General features: G+C 49.3%; 1 protein-coding gene across 3 annotated transcripts in view; it reads right to left on the bottom strand.

Annotated features, from left to right (window-relative positions):
- Window positions 1-17257, bottom strand: part of Ppm1f (protein phosphatase, Mg2+/Mn2+ dependent, 1F) — a 29987-nt gene extending 12730 nt beyond the window's left edge. The window contains exons 1-3 of one of the 3 annotated variants that reach the window (XM_039088064.2): window positions 17147-17257; window positions 10513-10781; window positions 2334-2473 (exon numbers count right to left, since the gene is read on the bottom strand). In XM_039088064.2, the coding sequence (XP_038943992.1) occupies window positions 2334-2473; window positions 10513-10715 (343 nt within the window). In that variant the 5' untranslated portion in view covers window positions 10716-10781; window positions 17147-17257. Of the gene's footprint in view, window positions 1-2333; window positions 2474-10512; window positions 10782-17057 lie in introns of all 3 variants that reach the window. The other 2 variants (XM_006248674.4, NM_175755.2) reach the window with 2 other exon arrangements.
- Between the last annotated feature and the right edge of the window lie 1487 nt (window positions 17258-18744).

Consider the following 18744-nt stretch of genomic DNA (forward strand, 5'->3'; position numbering starts at 1 on the left):
CCATGGAACACTGACCCCAGATGTCAGCTGTGCCACTCCACTGATAGGCCCTTTTGAAATGAAGACTAGTCCCTGCTGGGAGTTATGAACTGGCTACAGCAGGGGAGGGTAGTTAGTGGCCTGTGGGAGGGAAATGTAGAATCCTTGCAACAGGACGCTGGCTTGTGTCTGACCATATTCAGATCTTGTATGTGACACACTTTTACAGTTTTGTATGATGTTCCTAGGAGGAAGCAGGGTTGTGCATATGCAGTTGGGGTATCTCTGTGTTATTTCTCATAATTGACTGCATTCACACTTATTGTATGAGTACATTTAACAATACATTTAAAAGACGAAACAGTCTAGAAAAACGACAGTCCCACGCCAACCTCCCAGACCCTGACTACAGAGTTCAAGCATCCAAGGCCACAGCAGAGGGACACGGAGAATTGGGGCAAGTGTGCTTTGTCAGAAGTATGCTAGGGAAGAAGTGGGAGAAGGGGAAGAAGGCCAGAGGGAGCCACAGGAGGAAAGCAATGAGCAGGGAGAAGGGTGAGTCCAACTAGACTCCTCCGTCAAGGTTGGGGGTAAGACATCCATCTGGTTGGGGACTGTTAGCAACAGCTGTGGGAGTGACAGGTCGAGGAGCTGGAGAACTGACTTTGTTAGGCCCAACTTAGGGATCACAGCTCTAAATGCGATCCAGTGCAACCCCTGATGAACCCAAGTGCCCCGCGTCTAAGCCAGTCTCTAGCCATATCACTTCTCAGGTCTCTCACTCTCTCTGTACACAGACAGACTCTATGACTGCCTGGAGAGCTGCTGTGATCTCCTTTTTGCTCCTGGAGGTTGCTGGTGTTTAGGAAACGTTGAGCATGGCTGGGCCTCCTGGCCTGAGCGGTCTCCTTTTTAGCCTTCGGTTACACTGCTGTTTCCAGCAATAGGTTTAGACTTGAATTTTGCTCAAGCAAAGAGTGTGCAATTAAAAATGGAGACGGCAAGCCCTGCAGTAATGCCCAGCCTCAGGCTCTTGGAGTCCTACCCTGATTTTCTGGCCAAGGGCTTATAGTCCTGGGCCTCAGGAACTGCCTGGGAGGTCTAGCTTCACAACCGCCCAGGAAGTTGCTGGCAGGTGGGCAGGAGGTGCTTTACACATCTCTCCCTGTTGCAATAAGCCTCAAAGAATGTGCTGATACATCTAGGTAAGAACAGCCTGCAAACTACAGGCTTGCTCAATGTGACTCGCTGGGCCTGCACGCAGTTCTGAGACCAGCAGGGAAGGTGGGGAAGGCACAACTGTGTCCCTTCTCCAAATGCCTGTGTGTAAGGCCTGGCTTGTCAGCTGCAATTCTCCTTGCCACCAGCAGGTGATAGTGTCTCCTGCCAGAAGGGATATGGTGGGGCCCTGTGGCAGCTGCTACCAGACTGGGCGCCTGCTGGCTTTTACAGAACAATGGCTGCCTGTCTTTATGGAGAATTGTCTCCTAGGTAGGGGGCAAGGCCATGCTGGCATGAAGGCTGGCAGGGAGCCGAGGGAGGGGCCAAACATGGGGGTGAGGAGGATGGCTGGTAGGCTGCAGTAGTTTTCTTTTTTCTCCTTTGTCTTTCTACATGGCCCTGATGCTGAACAAAGGGAGGCTCCCTCTACTGGGGCCTGGGAAACACGCCCGACCCCATTTCTGTGTGTACAACCCTGCCGCTGCCTCTTCCTTCTCGGTAATTTGGTACCTCGGCAAAAGAGAACGAAAGAGAGTCGTGCAGAGTAAGAGCCCATATTTTATAAGCAAACTCTCGAGTCAAATGGTCTTGGGGCCTCTTGGCATTTGCTCCCAGTTCCTGGGTTGCTCTGGTTGTGGCGTACCACTCTAGGGCCCAACCTACTGATGGCTGTGGTCCAGCAGCAGTGGACACAAAGCTTCCATTTTAGCCACCTCATGATTATGGGATCACTGACATCTAATGATCCCAACTAAGGGAAGTCAAGGCAGGGGACCTAGACAACAGCTGTCCCCCCTCTATGGGTGGACACGCCACTTTGCTGAGGGCCTCACGTTAGTGAGGCTGGCTACGTGGCTTTGAGCCAACACTTTGCACTCCTCATGTGTAAAGCAGGACAGGCACCACTCATTTCTAAGTGCTCTGAATGTTGGGCCATCGAGAGAACACAAAGGTGTCTCCCTGGCCAGTTCTGGCCCAGGCCCTGCTCAGTCACTGCAGGTTTTCTGTGGCACCTCATGCTTTCACCGTACTCTGACGCTGCTGTCTGGACGCCACCCCTGGCACTGACCTTCAGTGTCGATCTGAGTTCGTCTCTTGCTAAAGAATCCCAGAGCCACATGAGTGGAACTTACGGGTCGTGAGGACTCTCTCTTCCTCCTCCTCCTCCTCTTCCTCTTGTTCAGGCAACCTCTTAAATTCAGAGAGGTCTGTCTGAAGCAGCTGGGAAATTGCCTCGTGGGTCACAGCCGCAGCAACTGCTGGGGGTGCATTCCTACGGAGAAGACATGAGAGGTGAGGCTGGAGCAGCTCCTGGTATCCTCCATCTTGGAGATGGAGATGACGGCTCATACCCTCTTGTCAGTGTCATTACCAGCAGGCCATCTCTGTCTCCAGGGACCTGGATATTTACACAACGCCACAGGCACACCATCTGCTGGGATGTGTTGGGAAGGAATCCTTGGGGCATGTGAACTCACTGGCCAGGAACCTATCCTGGTGTTCAAGCTGGTGACCTCTGGGACCAGGGCATGGTAAGGGCTGAACTGCATTCCTCCAATTTATACGCTGAGGTTTCTGTCTCAGATGAGACCATTCTTGTAAGCTGGTTCAATGTGGACAGCACTAGTAAAGATGGGATTACGGTTGAGTAGGATGGACTCCTGCTTCGGGACGGCTGGCTTGTGAAGAGGTGTAAATACAGACATAGAGACACACAAGGGCAGCCATGGAGCTATAGGACGGGACGAAGGGGTGAACCCACACACCAAGGAATGCCCATGCCAACTACCAGGAGGGCTCAGCCCAAGGACACTTTCACCTCCATGTGGCTTCTATCCTGTGAGACAATGATGATTATCATTAAGGTCTGGTGTGTGTGCTTTGGGATGACAGCCCCAGGAAAATGGGGCCTAGTGATGTCTTCTGATAGGAGGTCCATAGTCTCCAAGCTACTGGGTTTGTGGAGAAGGGGGTGAGGGGTAGCCAGGCTGTGGGCACAAGGAGCTCTGGTCTGTTTTAAGGAGAGATATGACAGTGTCGGATTGAGTTCTTAGATCTCTTTGAGCTTGTGGAGGACAGGTGGATGGTAAATGCTAGTGACAACAGTCTAGAGAGGCCAGGCCAGGCCTAGGGGCTGGGCGGGGAGCCTTGTTGTTAGAAAGGGACAGAGTAGAACAGTGTTGGGAACTGATCAAGAGTGAGAGTGGGTCAAATGGAAGGACAGAGGCTCAAACTGGATCCGAGCAGTTGGATTGAGGGGGAGCAGTAGCCTCACGTCTGAGCCCAGCTAGGACAGGGAGCCAGGTTCTGTTTCCACAGGCTCTGAGGAGTCCTGGAGACCTGGAGAGCTGTGAGAACACAGTCTGGCGGGAGAAAGAGCCGCAGGTGGAATGAAGGTCTGGAGGCCCAGTTCCAGGAAGAGTGGACGAAGTGGGGAACAGTGAGGTAGGTTTCACACGGAGGGAAGGGAGACTGTTCTGGAGTCATGGAAGGGCACGGAGAGCACAGAAAGGTGAAAAGAACTTTACCTCATGCTAACAGCAGTCAGGAGAGAAGAAATGTCAGTCTCCCGCTGGGGCCTTGGGCAGGTAGCACTGCAAAATGGGACAAGTGACCAAACGAGAGGAGTGCAGGAGAAAGGCAAGTCTGCTGTAGCCAAGGTGGGCAGTGAAGAAGTGAACTGATGACATACTCTCCACAGGGCTCTGAACCTGAGGAATCCTGCTTAAAACTGAAGCCCCAAGTCTCTGGGCAGACGGGGTCACTATTCTTGGGGCCTCAAATGCATCTAGGATGCATCTCAACCCTAGAATCTGGCTTCATGTCTAGTGGGAGATCCTTGAAGCTAGAATATGTGCTCTTGTCCCGTGTGGCTGTGGAAGGGCATTTGGTAGAGTCTTCACAGCTGACTTTAAAAAAACAAAACAAAACAAAAAAATGAACCAGGGTTTCACTTTGTAGCTAAGGCTGGCTTTGAAACAGCTATTTATACCCCAGGTTGGCCTCAAACTTGTAAATCAACTCCTGACTTATTCATATGGGATTATAGTTGTGAACCAGTCTGCCTGGCTTTTATGTTTCTCTTTCTCTTCCTGTGTATATGTGTAAATGTGTGTATGTATAAATACGCATGTGTGTGTGTGTGTGTATGTTTGCATGGATACCTGTGAGAGCAGAGACCAGAGGAAGATATTAGATGTCCTGCTCTATGGTTCTCATGTTGCCCAGGCTAGCCTCAAGTTTGCTATGTAGCCAAGGCTGACACCCCCCCACCCCCTTCTCCCGTCTCCAACTCTTAATTTTCTCTGCTTCTCTACTGAATTCCCTTGAGACAGGGTCACTCATTGAACCTAAAAACTTGCCATTTGGGCTAGGCTGGCTGGCCACTGAGCTCATGGGGTTTGCCTGTCTTTATCTCCAAATGTCAGGGTTACAGGCTCAGCCAGATATGCCCAGCTTTTACAGAGTTGCTGAATTTAGGTTTTCGTGTTTGCACAACAAATGTTCCTACCTACTGAACCATGCATCTCCATAGGCCCCTCACCTTTAAAACAAACAAACGAACAACCCCCCCCCCTCTCAAAAAAAAAAACAAAAAACAACCAGTGTTCTCATGTTGCTCAGGCTAGCCTCAAGTTTGCTATGTAGCCAAGGCTGAAGCCCCCCCCCCCCCACCTCTTAATTTTCTCTGCTTATTCGGGCAGAGTGCTAAGGGTTACAGTCATGCACCACCATGCTAGGCTAACACTTAATTTAAGCTTTAATGAGAACAATGACCTTCTAAGAGCCTGGTTGATGAGTCACATCCTAAGGGGACTGGCCATCTACTGATGGCCTTTGGTTTTAGAGAACTGGGAACTGACCACAGAGACTCCTGTAGGCAAGCCTGTCACTGTCTCAGCTTTCTTTTTACTTTCTGAGCCAATCAGGCTGGCCTTTCATTTATCCTGGATCCCAGACAGGCCAGAGCCTTCAATCCCTCTGCATCAACCGCTTGAGTAGCTGAGATTATAGGCGCTGCTACTGACAGCCTGTGGAACTGTGCAATCGGCTGACTTTTTCAGGAGAGAGTGACTTAGGGAGAAGCCTCTGGACGAGGCTTTGAAACAGCAGCTGAAGGGGGTGCAGCTCAGCGGCAAGGCCTAGCCTGCATCTCTAGCACACCCCTGCCATATCCCTAGACCCAAATAAAGAACAGTACATTGTGAGTAAGCCAAGAACAAGTTCCCTACTTTGCGGCATTTCCTGCCAGGCACTGGTTTTTCCGTTTAGGGGCAGGGAAAGGATACCTGCTCACTTGTGCTGATGAGGTCATGCTTAAGCTTTTTGTCCGCTGGCTGCTTCTGCAGTTGGGAGCGGGGAAGCGGCTTCCCCCTACAGAGATACAGACAATGCCTGGCCTCCAGCCATCGGCATTTCCTTCCTGGACAAGGCTTCTGCCTTATTGCAGGACCCACCCATGGATGTGTCTGGAAGCCCTCAGTCCTGTCATCACATCGAGAATGTCCGTCTTGATCCTGGTTGTGAGAGTGAGGCTCTTAAACTTGCCTAGAGGATGCTGTACCCAGGAAGTGACCTCCTCAAGGGTTGCTAGGCACCTGCACCATAACAGGAGGTGAAACCACATCTAGATAATTACAATTTAAGTTTTATATTTTGCTCAGGGACCTATAGATGTGCCAATGAAATCAAAATAAATGGAGAAGAAAGGAAAAGGAGTGGGTAGAGCCAAGAGGTCTGACTTCTAGATGGTTTCAGAGGAGACACCAGTGAAAAGTCTGAACAAAGCCAGGGGAACAGTATAGCAGAAGCCCTTTACACCCACCACTCTAGATGGGCTGTGGGGACAAGAGCATGAGGGTGTGCAAGGCACAAGATGACTGTGTGTGTACATGTGTGCACATGACTGAGTGTGAATGCCTGGGAGCTGCTGCACATGATACAGACTATCCTGAGGGTCACACCACAGGTAATGACCACACACACCATGTCCGCACACAGGTAATGACCACACACACCATGTCTGCACCACAGGTAATGACCACACACACCATGTCTGCACACAGGTAATGACCACACACACCATGTCTGCACCACAGGTAATGACCACACACACCATGTCCGCACCACAGGTAATGACCACACACACCATGTCTGCACACAGGTAATGACCACACACACCATGTCTGCACACAGGTAATGACCACACACACCATGTCTGCACCACAGGTAATGACCACACACACCATGTCCGCACCACAGGTAATGACCACACACACCATGTCCGCACCACAGGTAATGACCACACACACCATGTCTGCACACAGGTAATGACCGCACACACCATGTCCGCACACAGGTAATGAACACACACACCACGTACACACACAGGAGAAATGCTACACAAGAACGAAAATCCATTGGGATGGTTGAAAAACACATTCAGTATAATACTGTGTGAATCCCCCCACCCCCCAAGACAGGGTTTCTCTGTGTTCTCCCTGCTTGTTCTGTCCTGGAATTCACTCTGTAAACCCAGCTGGCTTCAAACAGAGACAGTCATGCCTCTGCCTCTCAAGTTCTGGGATTAAAGGCGTGCATCGCCACGCCGGGCCTTGTACTGAATTTTTCATTTGTTTGTTTGTTTTTGTTTTTTGAGACAGGGTTTCTCTGTACATCCCTGGTTGTTCTGAAACTCACACTATAGGCCAGGCTGGCTTTGAACTCACAGACCCGCCTGCCTCTGCTTCCTGAATGCTGGGATTAAAGGCGTGTGCTGCCATGCTGGCTTGTACATTTTCATGGCACACTTATGGTTTGTTTAGTGGTCCCTGGGGTTCTGGGCCGTCCTGTCCATTTTCTTTCCTTTTTTAATTGAAAATAAAATTTTATACAATATTCTGACCCTGGCTTCCCCTTCCCAATCTCCTCCCCATTCATTCAATTCCATTGCTTTTCTCTCTCTCTAGAAACAAGCAGGCCAATAAAAACAAATAAAACAACATTTAAAGATTAAAAAATGCCCGTATAAAGCAATATGAGACAAAAAGATCTTCAAAAATACCATTGTGTTGGCCATCTATAATTGGGCCTGGGACCCACCTGTAAGTGAGGTTCATATACCCAGAGAGACTCCGTCAGTGAAATCTAATTTTTCTTTGCAAGTGGTTGTCAACTGAGAAATTCTTGGTTAGGGAGAGGAGCCAGTGCTGGGACCTCATCTGGCTTGAACCTGTGCAGGCCCTGTGCATGCTGCCACAGTCTCTGTGGGTTCATATGTGCCCAGCCCTGTGCATGCTGCCACAGTCTCTGTGGGTTCATATGTGCCAGTCCTGCTGTGTCTGGAAGACACTTCCATGGTCTTATCCATCGTCTCTGGCCCACCCAGTGTTGAACATAGGCTTTTGCCCATCATTGACCACGAGTGTGTACCTCAAATGAACCCTGGTCCTTCCTTTATCATGTGCAACTCTGTGGACCTGGGGCTCTGCGTTCTACCCTCATCCCTGTGAGTAAACACCATTCCTGCTCAGCCCAGCTCTGGGCAAGCTACCTGCTGTTGCTGGTGGCTGTCAATGCCTTACACTCCGCCCCCTTCCCATTTCCCCAGGAAAGTCCTTCCTCTGGACTGTTTATACCTGGGAACCTATGCCATAGCTTAGAAGCCCTGCAATGCCCTAGGATTTAGGGACTGATTCCTAGCCTAGGCCATGTGTCCTTGCCATCCCAGCAGGTGCCTTTCCCTGTCAGCCTTTTCCCTCCCACTGCAGCCCTTCTGGGCATGGTTTTGAGCCATGTGGGGTAATACCCTTTGTCATATGTGTTAGATCCAGCAGCTGCTTTCTCCTGCTCCCTCTACTTTTAGGAAGGCAGAATTTAGGAGACTTCCCCTCACTTCCTGTACTCAAGGCTTCTGACCATGAAAGAGTCAGCTTTTTCCCAACCTGAGAATAAGTTACTTTATACCTCCTGTCTTCAAAATATTTTCCTCAAATCAACTAGCAACACCATATTCATACAGCACTATCACAGAGCAATCTCCTGAGCCGGTGGGGCCCGGGTGCATGTGGTTCTGACACAGACTGCCTGTGAGCTGTTTACTGTGCTAGGATCCTAGCAACTCCTGCTGGGTGGGAGAGGGAGTTGACAGGCACCAAGGGGGTGAAGAAAGTACACACTCAGGTGACACTGGGGTGACATGTGCCGAGGCTGGATGTGGTTCTAGCTTTGAGCTATCTGCGTAAGAGTCATGGAGAATGCCGAGACTCAGAGTCACGGGCTTATGCCTTAGTGAATGGCTAGGTTTGTGCAGATGACCCTGAGAGCCCAAAAGCCCTCTGGCTTCCGTGAGTTTAGCCTACCCCCTTGACTAACAGCAGCTTGAGTGCAGAGGGCAGAGATCAGAGACAGATCTGACCTCCACTGTCTTTCATGGCACTCAACTTCTGGACTGGATAAATAAATGAGCCACAAGGCCAGTATATCTCTTCTGAAAAGGGTCAGTCTAGGAGAGAGCCTGGAGCCCCCTCTCAGACCTGCCTTTCTTCTTTCTCACAGTATGCGAGTGGCTAGTTGGACTAGGCACTTCTCTGCCTGGGAACCCTTCATCTGGGATGGGACAGTGTCGGCTGCCTCTTGGATTGTCGGAACTTGGAGACCCATCTGGCCCAGTATTATCCGACTATGAAGGTAGTCTCATAACCCATTTACCTCTGCCTACAAAATGGGTAGAAACAGGATTTCTGGCTGAACACCTAGACTGGGCTCAACTGTTGACCCCCTCAACAAAAACCATGAAAAGCCGGTTCCAGAATGTGACTCATAAGTGCATTTACAGTAAAGTGCAGTCACTCCGTGGAAGGGCGGCCTCTAGCTCATATCTATCATGACTAGCATCCTTCAGGGAAGGAGATCAAAAAGAAAAAAATAGCTCAATCAGTAAATCACTTTTTTTTTTTTGCAATCATGAAGACATGAGCTTAGATCCGCAAAAGCCACGTAAAAATCTGAGTACAAGGGTACACGTCTGCAATCTCGATGGTGAGACGGGAGGCAGTGACATGGATAGCTCTAGGAACTCAAGGGTCAACTACCTCGGCCTGCATGGTGAAGGCCCAGGCCAATGGGGGACAGTTTTAAACAAAAGGTGAACTGATACCCAAGATTCTCCTCCGGTCTGTGTGAATGCTGTGTATACCCACACACAGTAAATTGAAAGGGAAGTGAGGCTGCACAGAGGGAGAAGGCTCACCAGAGATGTGAGTCGGAAGCCAAGCAACGCTAAGCAGTCACCACCACAGACAGGCCTAGAACACCACCAGCCCCTGTGGCCTTTGACAAACTGAGGCTTTGTTCATATCTTGATTTCATAAGGAATTTCTGGCCTTTAGACCTGTCAAAGGATAACTTTGTTTCTGCTGTCCAGACTGCAATACTTGGCTACATGGCCACAGAACATCTACAGAGAAGCATCCTTATCTCGAAGTTACACTTTCCCTCACTGCAATTACTTTAAACGATATGTTAAAACACTTCACTGAAAACTGTATGGGCTGGATAGGTGGCTCAGTAGTTAAGAGCACTTGCTGTTCCTCTAAAGGACTTGGGTTCTGTACCCAGCACCTACAGGGTGGCTTGCAATCAGCTGGAGGCAGGCAAGTGGTACGCGTCCAAATACTCAGGCCAAATGCTCATGCACATACAATGAAGTAAGTAAAAGAAAAAAAAAGCCCAGCTGCAGAAATAAGAAATAACTTTAGAATTATGCACTATTCTGAGATTCTGAGTAGCATGATGGGAACTTAGCCATGTGCTTGTCTCATGGGGACCAGTAATCATGTCTTTCCAGTGCACCTGTCCACTAGTCACTTAGCCACTGTCTTAGTGTCCAAAAGAACCTTATTTTATTTAGGTTAATAGCCACAAAACACAGGAGTAGGATGTTGCATACGGATGGTGAAGAGACGGCATAAAGTATTTTCTTTAAATGAGATGGTGGAAGTTCTCAACTTAATAAGGAAAGGAAACAAAAGAAACCCAAAAATACTCCCCTGCCCCAGCGAGTCTTCTACCTGTAGAACCGAGAGACAAAAGAGGCGGCATGGTCTAGTGTTGCTGGGCATTTACTGAGGTGGAGACGGCACTGGATGACAGGGCTCGTCGGTGTCTGAATTTTCAGGTTCTGCGGGAGTGTAAGGGACGACCACGCCCTTCTCATGAGACTCAGGCAAGCTCCAAGTTGCACCTGATAGGCAATGCTGCATCCTGTCCCTGTCCATCAAGCTCCTCTCTTTTGAGGTAGCCCATGCCTACCTGCTGCCCAGGAAACCCATTGCCAGCTCCGTCAGCTCAGCCTCCACCTCCTCCTGGCCCAGGACTGTCCCTGGGACCTTCCATGGCAAAGGGCTCTCCAGGCTCAGTGGGGCTGGGAAGTCTTGGAGGAGTGTGTCCAGGAAACCTGGGATCTCGCCGTCACAGGCCATCTGGCTGCTGTTCTGTGGGGCTCCAGAGGCCATGCCCAGTGCATTCCGGGGGGCTTGCAGCTAGGCTGGGGTGAGATGGTCTTCAGTCAAGTCTTTACTCTGGGGAGAGATGGTAAGAGTTAGCAATACCGCAGGGTGACAGCTTCTGTACGACATGGATTACACGTGTCCTGCCTTGTTTGTCTCTAACCAGCAAAATGAGGCAGGTACCTCAACAACCCCTGGGCTTCACCGTTCAGGGAACACACTGAGTGGTAATCTCATTTAGAAGCAAACGTGGGTTCAAGTGAGGAAAGACGAATGCCCAGGGAATAGCCTTGGGAGGTATCAGAAGCAAACACATCTCATAGAGGTGACAAAGGGAATGCATGTTCCCTGCAGAGCGGTGGCGATGACCAGAGGCAAGCGGGACAGCGACACCAGGACCAGGTCATCAAGGTAGGTAACAGGGCTTAACAAAATCTCAGGATGCCAGCATGCCAACAACTGACCGGCTGGTAGAAAGTACATACGCGCACGCACACACACACACACACACACACACACACACACACACACACACACACACACAGACACACACACACACACACACACCACCCACACATACATACACACACACAAACATATATATGTATATGTATGTTTATGTCTATATCTCCAAGCTATAGAGATGGTGGAAAAAAGAAGAGCCAATACACAGGGGCCATCAGGGCAGAGTTATTTGGGAGACAAAGCAAATTAGGAGCAAGAAGGGCTTCCCAGGTGTGGTACTGGAAATGGAGCCCAGGGTCTCATCTGTCTTTCTTTTTTTTAACTTTTTTTTTTAAAAGATTTATTTATTATATAGAAGTACTCTGTAACTCTCTTCGGACATACCAGAAGAGGGCATCAGATTCCATTACAGATGGTTGTGAGCTACCATGTGGTTGCTGGGATTTGAACTCAGGACCTCTAGAAGAGTAGTCAGTGCTCTTAACCACTGAGCCATCTCTCAGGCCCCTCACCTGTCTTTCTTTTTATGACCTCCTTGCCCTCTCTGGTGTTGGAGTAAAGCTCCACTTCCCACTATGCCCGGGCAGATAACCTTCCTGCCGGTATCTGTTCACACAGGCTTGTCTTCGGCTGGCGCTTCTTGGCAGGGCTACCCCAGGCCTAGTGTGGCTGCCCACTCACCGTGGCCCCACAAGAATGTGGTACCTCTGAGGGCTCTACTTAATATCCTGGCTCAGGGACTTACATTAGGAAAGAGGCCGGTGTGCCTGCCACCAGAGGAAATGTATGGCAGTCTTTAAGGTGACGGAATAGATCTAAGATTCTGAGCACCCCAAGTTCTAGGCAGGAGAACCTGGAGAGCAGCATCGGGAGTTCAACTTCCTCTGGAGGCCTTTCAGATTCTACTACTAAACAAACCAGGCAGAAAGGAAGGTGAGACTTCTAGAATCAGTGTTAGAACAATCACGGATGGTGACTCCAAACTCTGCCAGAAGCAGGGGCTCAGATGTGAGACAGGCAGATGAGGAAATCCCGGAGAACCAATGAGAATTCAATACGCTGTGGCAAAGGCTACTGTCACTTATGCTCACTAACTTCTAACAGGTGAAGTACAGAGAAATCGGGGGACGGAGATGAAGATGCCTCTCAGTTGGCAAGCACAAGGCCCCGGGTTCAGTCCCCAGCACCACATAAACCGGGTATGGTAATATACACTTGAGATCCTGCACACGAGAGGTAGGGGCATGAGGATCAGAACTTCAAGACCATCCTGGGCTACATACAGAATCATGGGCTAACCTGGAACACACGAAACTCTTGTTTCAAATAACACAAAACTAAACAAAACACAGAAAGAGAAGTAGATGAGGGAAGGGTCCCAGTATCATGTTAATCAGTGGTACTCAGGGTGTAAAAGGAAAGGCATGCTGTGACACAAATACTGTCAACTTGACAGGCCCTACAATTACTGAAGGGACAAGCCATGTCTGTGAAGCATTCTCTGGGTTACATTAACTGAAGTGGGAAGGCCAACTGTGGGCGGCACCATCCTATCAGCTGGGGCCCCATACTAAATAATGGAAGGATACTAGCTGAGCCCGGATCAGTTTCAGGTCTCCTGACTGTGGACACAGTGTGATCAGCTTCCTTCGCAAGATTATGTTGAGACCATGGCCTGTATTCCTTGAAACCAAAAACCAAAAATAAACCCTTCTTCCCTTAAATTGCTTTTGTCATGTTAGGTCTTTTGTTTGTTTGTTTTTGAGGTAGGTTTATAACCCCAGCATTCAGGAAGCTGAGGCAAGAGGGTTGCCACAAGTTTGAGGCCACTCTGGTTTACACGGCAACTGCCAAGCTAGACTCAGCTACAGGTAGAGACCTGGTGTCAAAAACCCACACATCCTCCAATACTGGACAGAGTGAAGGTCTGTAGTAGCCAGCCTGAGCTCATCCAGGAGAATGATAAGGCGCAACTCTGTTTAAGGGACGGAGAGGTGACAGGTTTTCTGTGCTCTTGCAATCAGAGGGAACTGGAGATCACACAGCAGAATCAGAAAGAGGTGAATGAGAAGGCGGACCGCAGAGCGCTTCACGTTCAACTTTCCCGCCCACCACAGTCTCCTCTCCTCCTGCAGTGCTCACGGTCCCAGGATTTCCCTGTCTTGACTCTGCAGTGGGTTCTTTTTGCTTCCTTTCCTTCAGATAACCTCTTTCCCCCGGACCACTCTTAGAGGTGAAGGGGTTACCTTCTCCCAGTGTTCTTTTAATTTCTCTGGGCCATACCCAAAGTGTTAAAAGGAGCTCTGTAGATAAACAAAAATATATAGTACTTCTGATTGAAGGTTATGTTGCTGGAGCTAAAACTCATTGTCTACACTCACATTTAATTGCAAGTTAATAAAGCGTAGCCTGGGTTACAAAGACCAAGCAGGTTAAGAGTGTAAGTAAAGCAAAGAAAGAAAGAGCAAGATGGGAGCCAGGCAGATGCAGTCTACCCAAAGGTAAGAGAGAAAAGAGGACTGAGACCCGGGCAGAGGACTGGGAGTTTGTACACGGGAAGAGCTGTAGAGCAGGAGACAGAGGTGGCATTAATTTCCGAGAGGACCAGGCCGTGTGTCACATCGTACCCTACCCACCGACTGCTCTAGCCTCTTGGGGTGCAGGAATGGAAGTGTGAACAACCTGAAGCTGTTCCCAGGCATTTAGACATTTGTACCATGCAATTCTACAGGCCCTAGAGGTACCAAAACCTTTGGCAGTGCTAACCGGGCTAATGTGAAGTTAGGACTGAAACCACGGCGAGAGGACAGCAGCATGCTCACATCCTAGAGTACAGAGAGCCCCGACTAGCAAAACCCTGCCCACGACATCACCCTAGCTGGCACTATCTCTGCTAGACATTTTAGAAGGCAGGTGACTCTTTGTAACCTTTGCCCTTGGGCTGCTTCCTGGAGCTGGATCCCTTCCCCACAGTCCACCTGTCCTCCTCGGAGGCTGGGTTCATCTTTGTACTGCAGTACTAGAGAAACTTGAACGTACCTGGCTGTACTGCTCTTACTGCCCAGTGCCTGTGCTCCAGGCTCAGGACCTGCTATGGGCCCCAAGGCTATCTGCACCATGCATGCTGAGTAGGCCTTGGTGTCAAGGACAGCACAACACTGTACTCGTGGTCTTGTGCAAAGCTCTGCTTGCATCTGCTGGCCTACAGAGCCTGGGCTGGCTGTCCACTTGCACTAGAAAGGCAGTGTACTCAGGAGAAAGTCTGTCTGTCATAACTACCCAGACTCACTTCACATTGTGTGGCTTGGGCCACAAGTGAAGAACCTGATCAGTTTTTCTTCTTTGGGGTCTAGCAGAGGCATAGTAAAAGAGTAGTATTCTTTTACCTTTTAACCTTCTTTGCAATTAAGCTCCTAAATCTGATGCTTGTCTTTCCAAGGGAGCAAAAACAATCCCACTCTGAAGCCTGGAGAAAGGATGTGATGGTGGCAGAAAGAACTGGTGAAGGGTGTGTCCCCACTGGGATTGCTGGATGGGAGAACGGTAGCTAGCTGGCTGACAGTCAGCTACACACAGGAGTCTGTGAGAAGCAGGGGTGGGCAGAAGTGCTGGGCCTGGATGAAGAGAGCTGTTTGATTTTAATAGAGTCCCATAGAGTTGCAAAGGACTCAGAAAGAGAGGGACGTGTGCATGAGCATGTGCAAGTCCCTAAGCATGGCTGCACTGCCTGGACTGGTTTGACCAAATTGACCCTTGGCTGGTTCCTCCTGGTTCTGGGCCTTGTGCCTCTCTATACAGTGAGCTGCTTCTCTGAGTCTGAACTTGTGATCTTTGTGTCTTTTCCTTGACAGTGTTGGGATCCCATCTGGGGGGATGTGGTGCTGGAACTGGTCAAACATGCTAGGCAATCAATCTATCAACAGAGCTTTATCCCCTCACCCCTAGGACTCCTATTTCTCTATTTGTAACTAGCTGCTAGGAATAGTTCGGTGTAAATCCTTTCAGATCTTAACCAATCTTTTGCTACATACATGGAAAAGATTTTATTTATATTTATAAATGCTTATTGTAAATATCGTAGCAAAATATACGTTAAAAACTATCCCTTTAGCTTGGCATGGTGGTTCATGCATCTAACCCTACCACTTGGGAGACTGAAGCAGGAGACTTGACATCAGTTTGGTGCTAGCCTGGGCTACTGAGTAAAACCTTGTCTCAAAAAACCAAACCCAAACCAAGCAAAAACTAAAACACCCTCCCTCAAACAAACGAAACTCTAAGGGTGTAGAGTGGGTTTTGGTAGATACTTGCCTTGAAGGCACAGGCCCTGGGTTCATCTATAAAACTAGACGTGGTGGTGAACACCTGCAATTCCAGGACTTGGGAGATAGAGTCAAATAGAGATGGAGTACAAGTTCAATCAAGTTCAATTTTAGCTATACTGAGTTGAAGGCCAGCCTGGGCTACATGAGACCCTGTCTCAAAAGACAAAACAATGCCAAAACCTACCTTTAAGAATATTTTTCTTTCTTCTGGTTGGAGATTCAATCTACATGCCCTGTGCATGCTGAACACTCGGTCTGTGTGCTCCCCACTTTAACCAACTTTCATGAGCTGAGCTGTTCTGTGGCATCGAGCACAGCCATAGTTTTATGTGGCCATTTTTCTTTTTAAAGGCTTGGTATGTTTTCAAGTGATCCTAAGTTCCATGTGGTCACGGCCCCTGGCCCTTTGTGCTCAGCGGGGACTGACTGAATGGCTGCTGGAGTGAGCTAAGTAACCGGAGGCCTGGGGCTATCACAGAGGAAATGAACTCTCCCTTAGTACACTGGGTAGCAAATAGAGCTTTCAAGACAAGGCTGGCTTCAGGTGACATCACAGAGGAGTTCTGCATATTAATCTGTTGTGGGAGGTTAACGGTTATTAAAGCAATTGTTTTGTTTACATCTCAGACCTGTGCAGACAAACACATGCCATCAAGCCATAATGCAGTTGGAAAAAACAAAAACAAAAACAGGTGCTAGGAGGAACGTGCACCTAAGGTCACAAATATAAGCTGTCATCAAAGCAGGAATCTGGTGCCCAGTGACTTCGCCTCTTTCACCCCAGTTTGTTGCTGAGAAAAAGTAAAAATTGATGATGGGAGGGATCATGGGAGCATGGAGAGGGCTCTCATTCAGTTTCTCAGGTGGTAACAGTTCACAGGACTGGCCCAGGGCACACTGTGAACACATCTGTTAATCAAGGGGCCTCTAAATAGAAGGCCTTGGTGGAGCAGATCAGTGTCTTCCTCTGGGCCTCACCAGATGTTAGTTAGTCTCTGCAGAAATCCCTACAGCGCCTTTTCTCCTTATTTCGGAGAGGTTAGGGGCTGGCTTGAGACCACACAGCTGTAATAGTGAGGCCACAGGCTCCCAGGACTGAGGCTTTATCGCAATCCAGGAAAACGGCATCAGTCTGTGCCTCCAAACCTGGTGTTAACCAAAACACTAGCTTTAAATATACTCAGGGACGCCACTGGGCCGACACTCAGGCTGAAAATGTGGTCCCAGACCTGATCTTCACTGGTGGGGCTGAGGGCAGAGCCATGGGCCTAGCCCACATGTTTCTGGAAGGTAAAAGGACGAGAGATCCTTGAAAACAGAGGACTGTCACCCCTTGGTGCTCCGTTTTGCCTCACAGCTCTCAGCCTCCTCCTGGACCTTGGTTCAGTCACACCCCTATAGGGTCAATGGATTCTCAGTTCCGTGCCTTTAGTTCCCTACGCTTTGCCACCAGTTCCTCAGGGTCCCCGCGGCTTGCTCAGATCTTTTGCACACTTCTACCCCTAAGTCCCATGGGCTCGGGCACCCGAAACCCGTCTTGGCCTTAGTGCTTTCTCACCTCTCCATTTCGTCCTCAGTCTCCTTTCGCTCTCGTGCACCTCAGGCCCGCACATGACCCCCACCCTAGTCCGAGTCTTCCACCCTTACCCTCGTTCTTCATCTCCAGCGCCCCGCGGGCCTCACCTGCCAGCCTGCCGCAATGCTCCCCACGAGCTGCTTTGGGCCAACCCCGCCTACTTCCCGTCCTGGGCGCCGCAGGCTCCGCGCAAGCGCAGTCGGACCTCGGGCGCGCCTCTGCCGCCTCCTGGCGGTCTCTCTGCCCTCTTGTTTCGGGGAAGACGACCTGTTCGCCACTTCTCCAGCCTTGACTAGGTAGAAAGCAGTCCTTGCTTCACAACGTGTGTGGTGATCAGTCGCAGGGCAAGGATGCAGTTCCATACTGCCTAGGACTGGCCACCCATCAGAGACAAAAGGTGTGTTCCGCTGGGTCATGTGTTTGTTTTATTTTTAAATAGAGGGCCATGGGATTGTTTTCTTAGAAATTCAAAGGAAATAAAACCCTTTAGAAAACATTTTAATGTATAACATTATATTCATTTTATACCAATGAACTGTACACTGCCTGTGTACAGTGTGGAGAATAACCTTTCAAGTTTCACTGTGGTCCTGCCCACTTAACCCCAGGACCCCAAACCCTTCATTCCAGAATTCCAACTCTTTACAATGGGGGTATGACTTGGTAACACTTCCTTTTAAAGGTAGCTGTTATGATTTCAATCTGAAGTCTCTTGAAAGCTTGGGCTTTTGGGAGGTGACTGGATCATCAGGCTCTAACCTTATCAGCAGATCAGTCTACTGGATTCATCATTCATGATAATGACATTCTTAGGAGACAGTAAAAACTAGGATGGAGGAAGGTCATGGCTATGTGTGCCCTGGAAGAGCAGGTATCTTCAGTTCCTGGAAAGGTGTATCCTGTCAGGTTTCTTCTCTCTTCTCCTTGGCTATCGGAGATGACTCAAACTGGGCCCAAATCACCTTTCTTCTTTTAAATTTTGCTCAGGTGTTTTATCACAGTGAGAAAAGACCATTAATGGGATGTTGGCTCTCTCTTGGGTATTAACTTTTCTCACAGGGCTAGAAGGAATGATGTATAGCTGAGGCCCATGGTGCCTTCTACAGTGCTGGGAGGATGTTGCACTTGATGAGACAGACTTCCTCATGTTAGTGTGTACCACAATCTCAAGGTAACAGAAACAGTACCTGCAGTGCCTGGGGGACAAACCACTGGAGGGCTGGCCTGTGAGAACTTGCTTGCCTCCCACAACATAGGTCACCCTGCCACTCTGACCTCATCAGCTTCCACAGCAGAAAAGGTGATGCCTAGGAACACAGCTGCTCTGAAGACAGTTCACCTCTAGTCCTAATTGTTCTTGGCTGACAGGTTAGCAGTGATAACGAGACTGTACTGACGGGTGCTGGCGTGGGGAGTGTGGGTGATGGGGTCAGGAGTTTAGAGAACAGCTTAGATAGCAAAGGGTGTCTGTCTCTGGAATTCAGTTCCACACAAAGGGGGCAACTACAGGGAGAAACAAAGGGACACTTTAAGAGGCCCATGTGGGTTGAAACCTCAGTATAGAATTTTAAAGACGGAATAGTCTGGGTTTAAGGCCTGTAGGCTAGTCTTTTCCTCAGGCCCAAATAACCACACAACTGAGCTGTCTGTGTTCCTGCAGTCTACTCAA

Source organism: Rattus norvegicus, chromosome 11 (genome assembly GCF_036323735.1).
Source record: "Rattus norvegicus strain BN/NHsdMcwi chromosome 11, GRCr8, whole genome shotgun sequence".
NCBI lineage: Eukaryota > Metazoa > Chordata > Mammalia > Rodentia > Muridae > Rattus > Rattus norvegicus.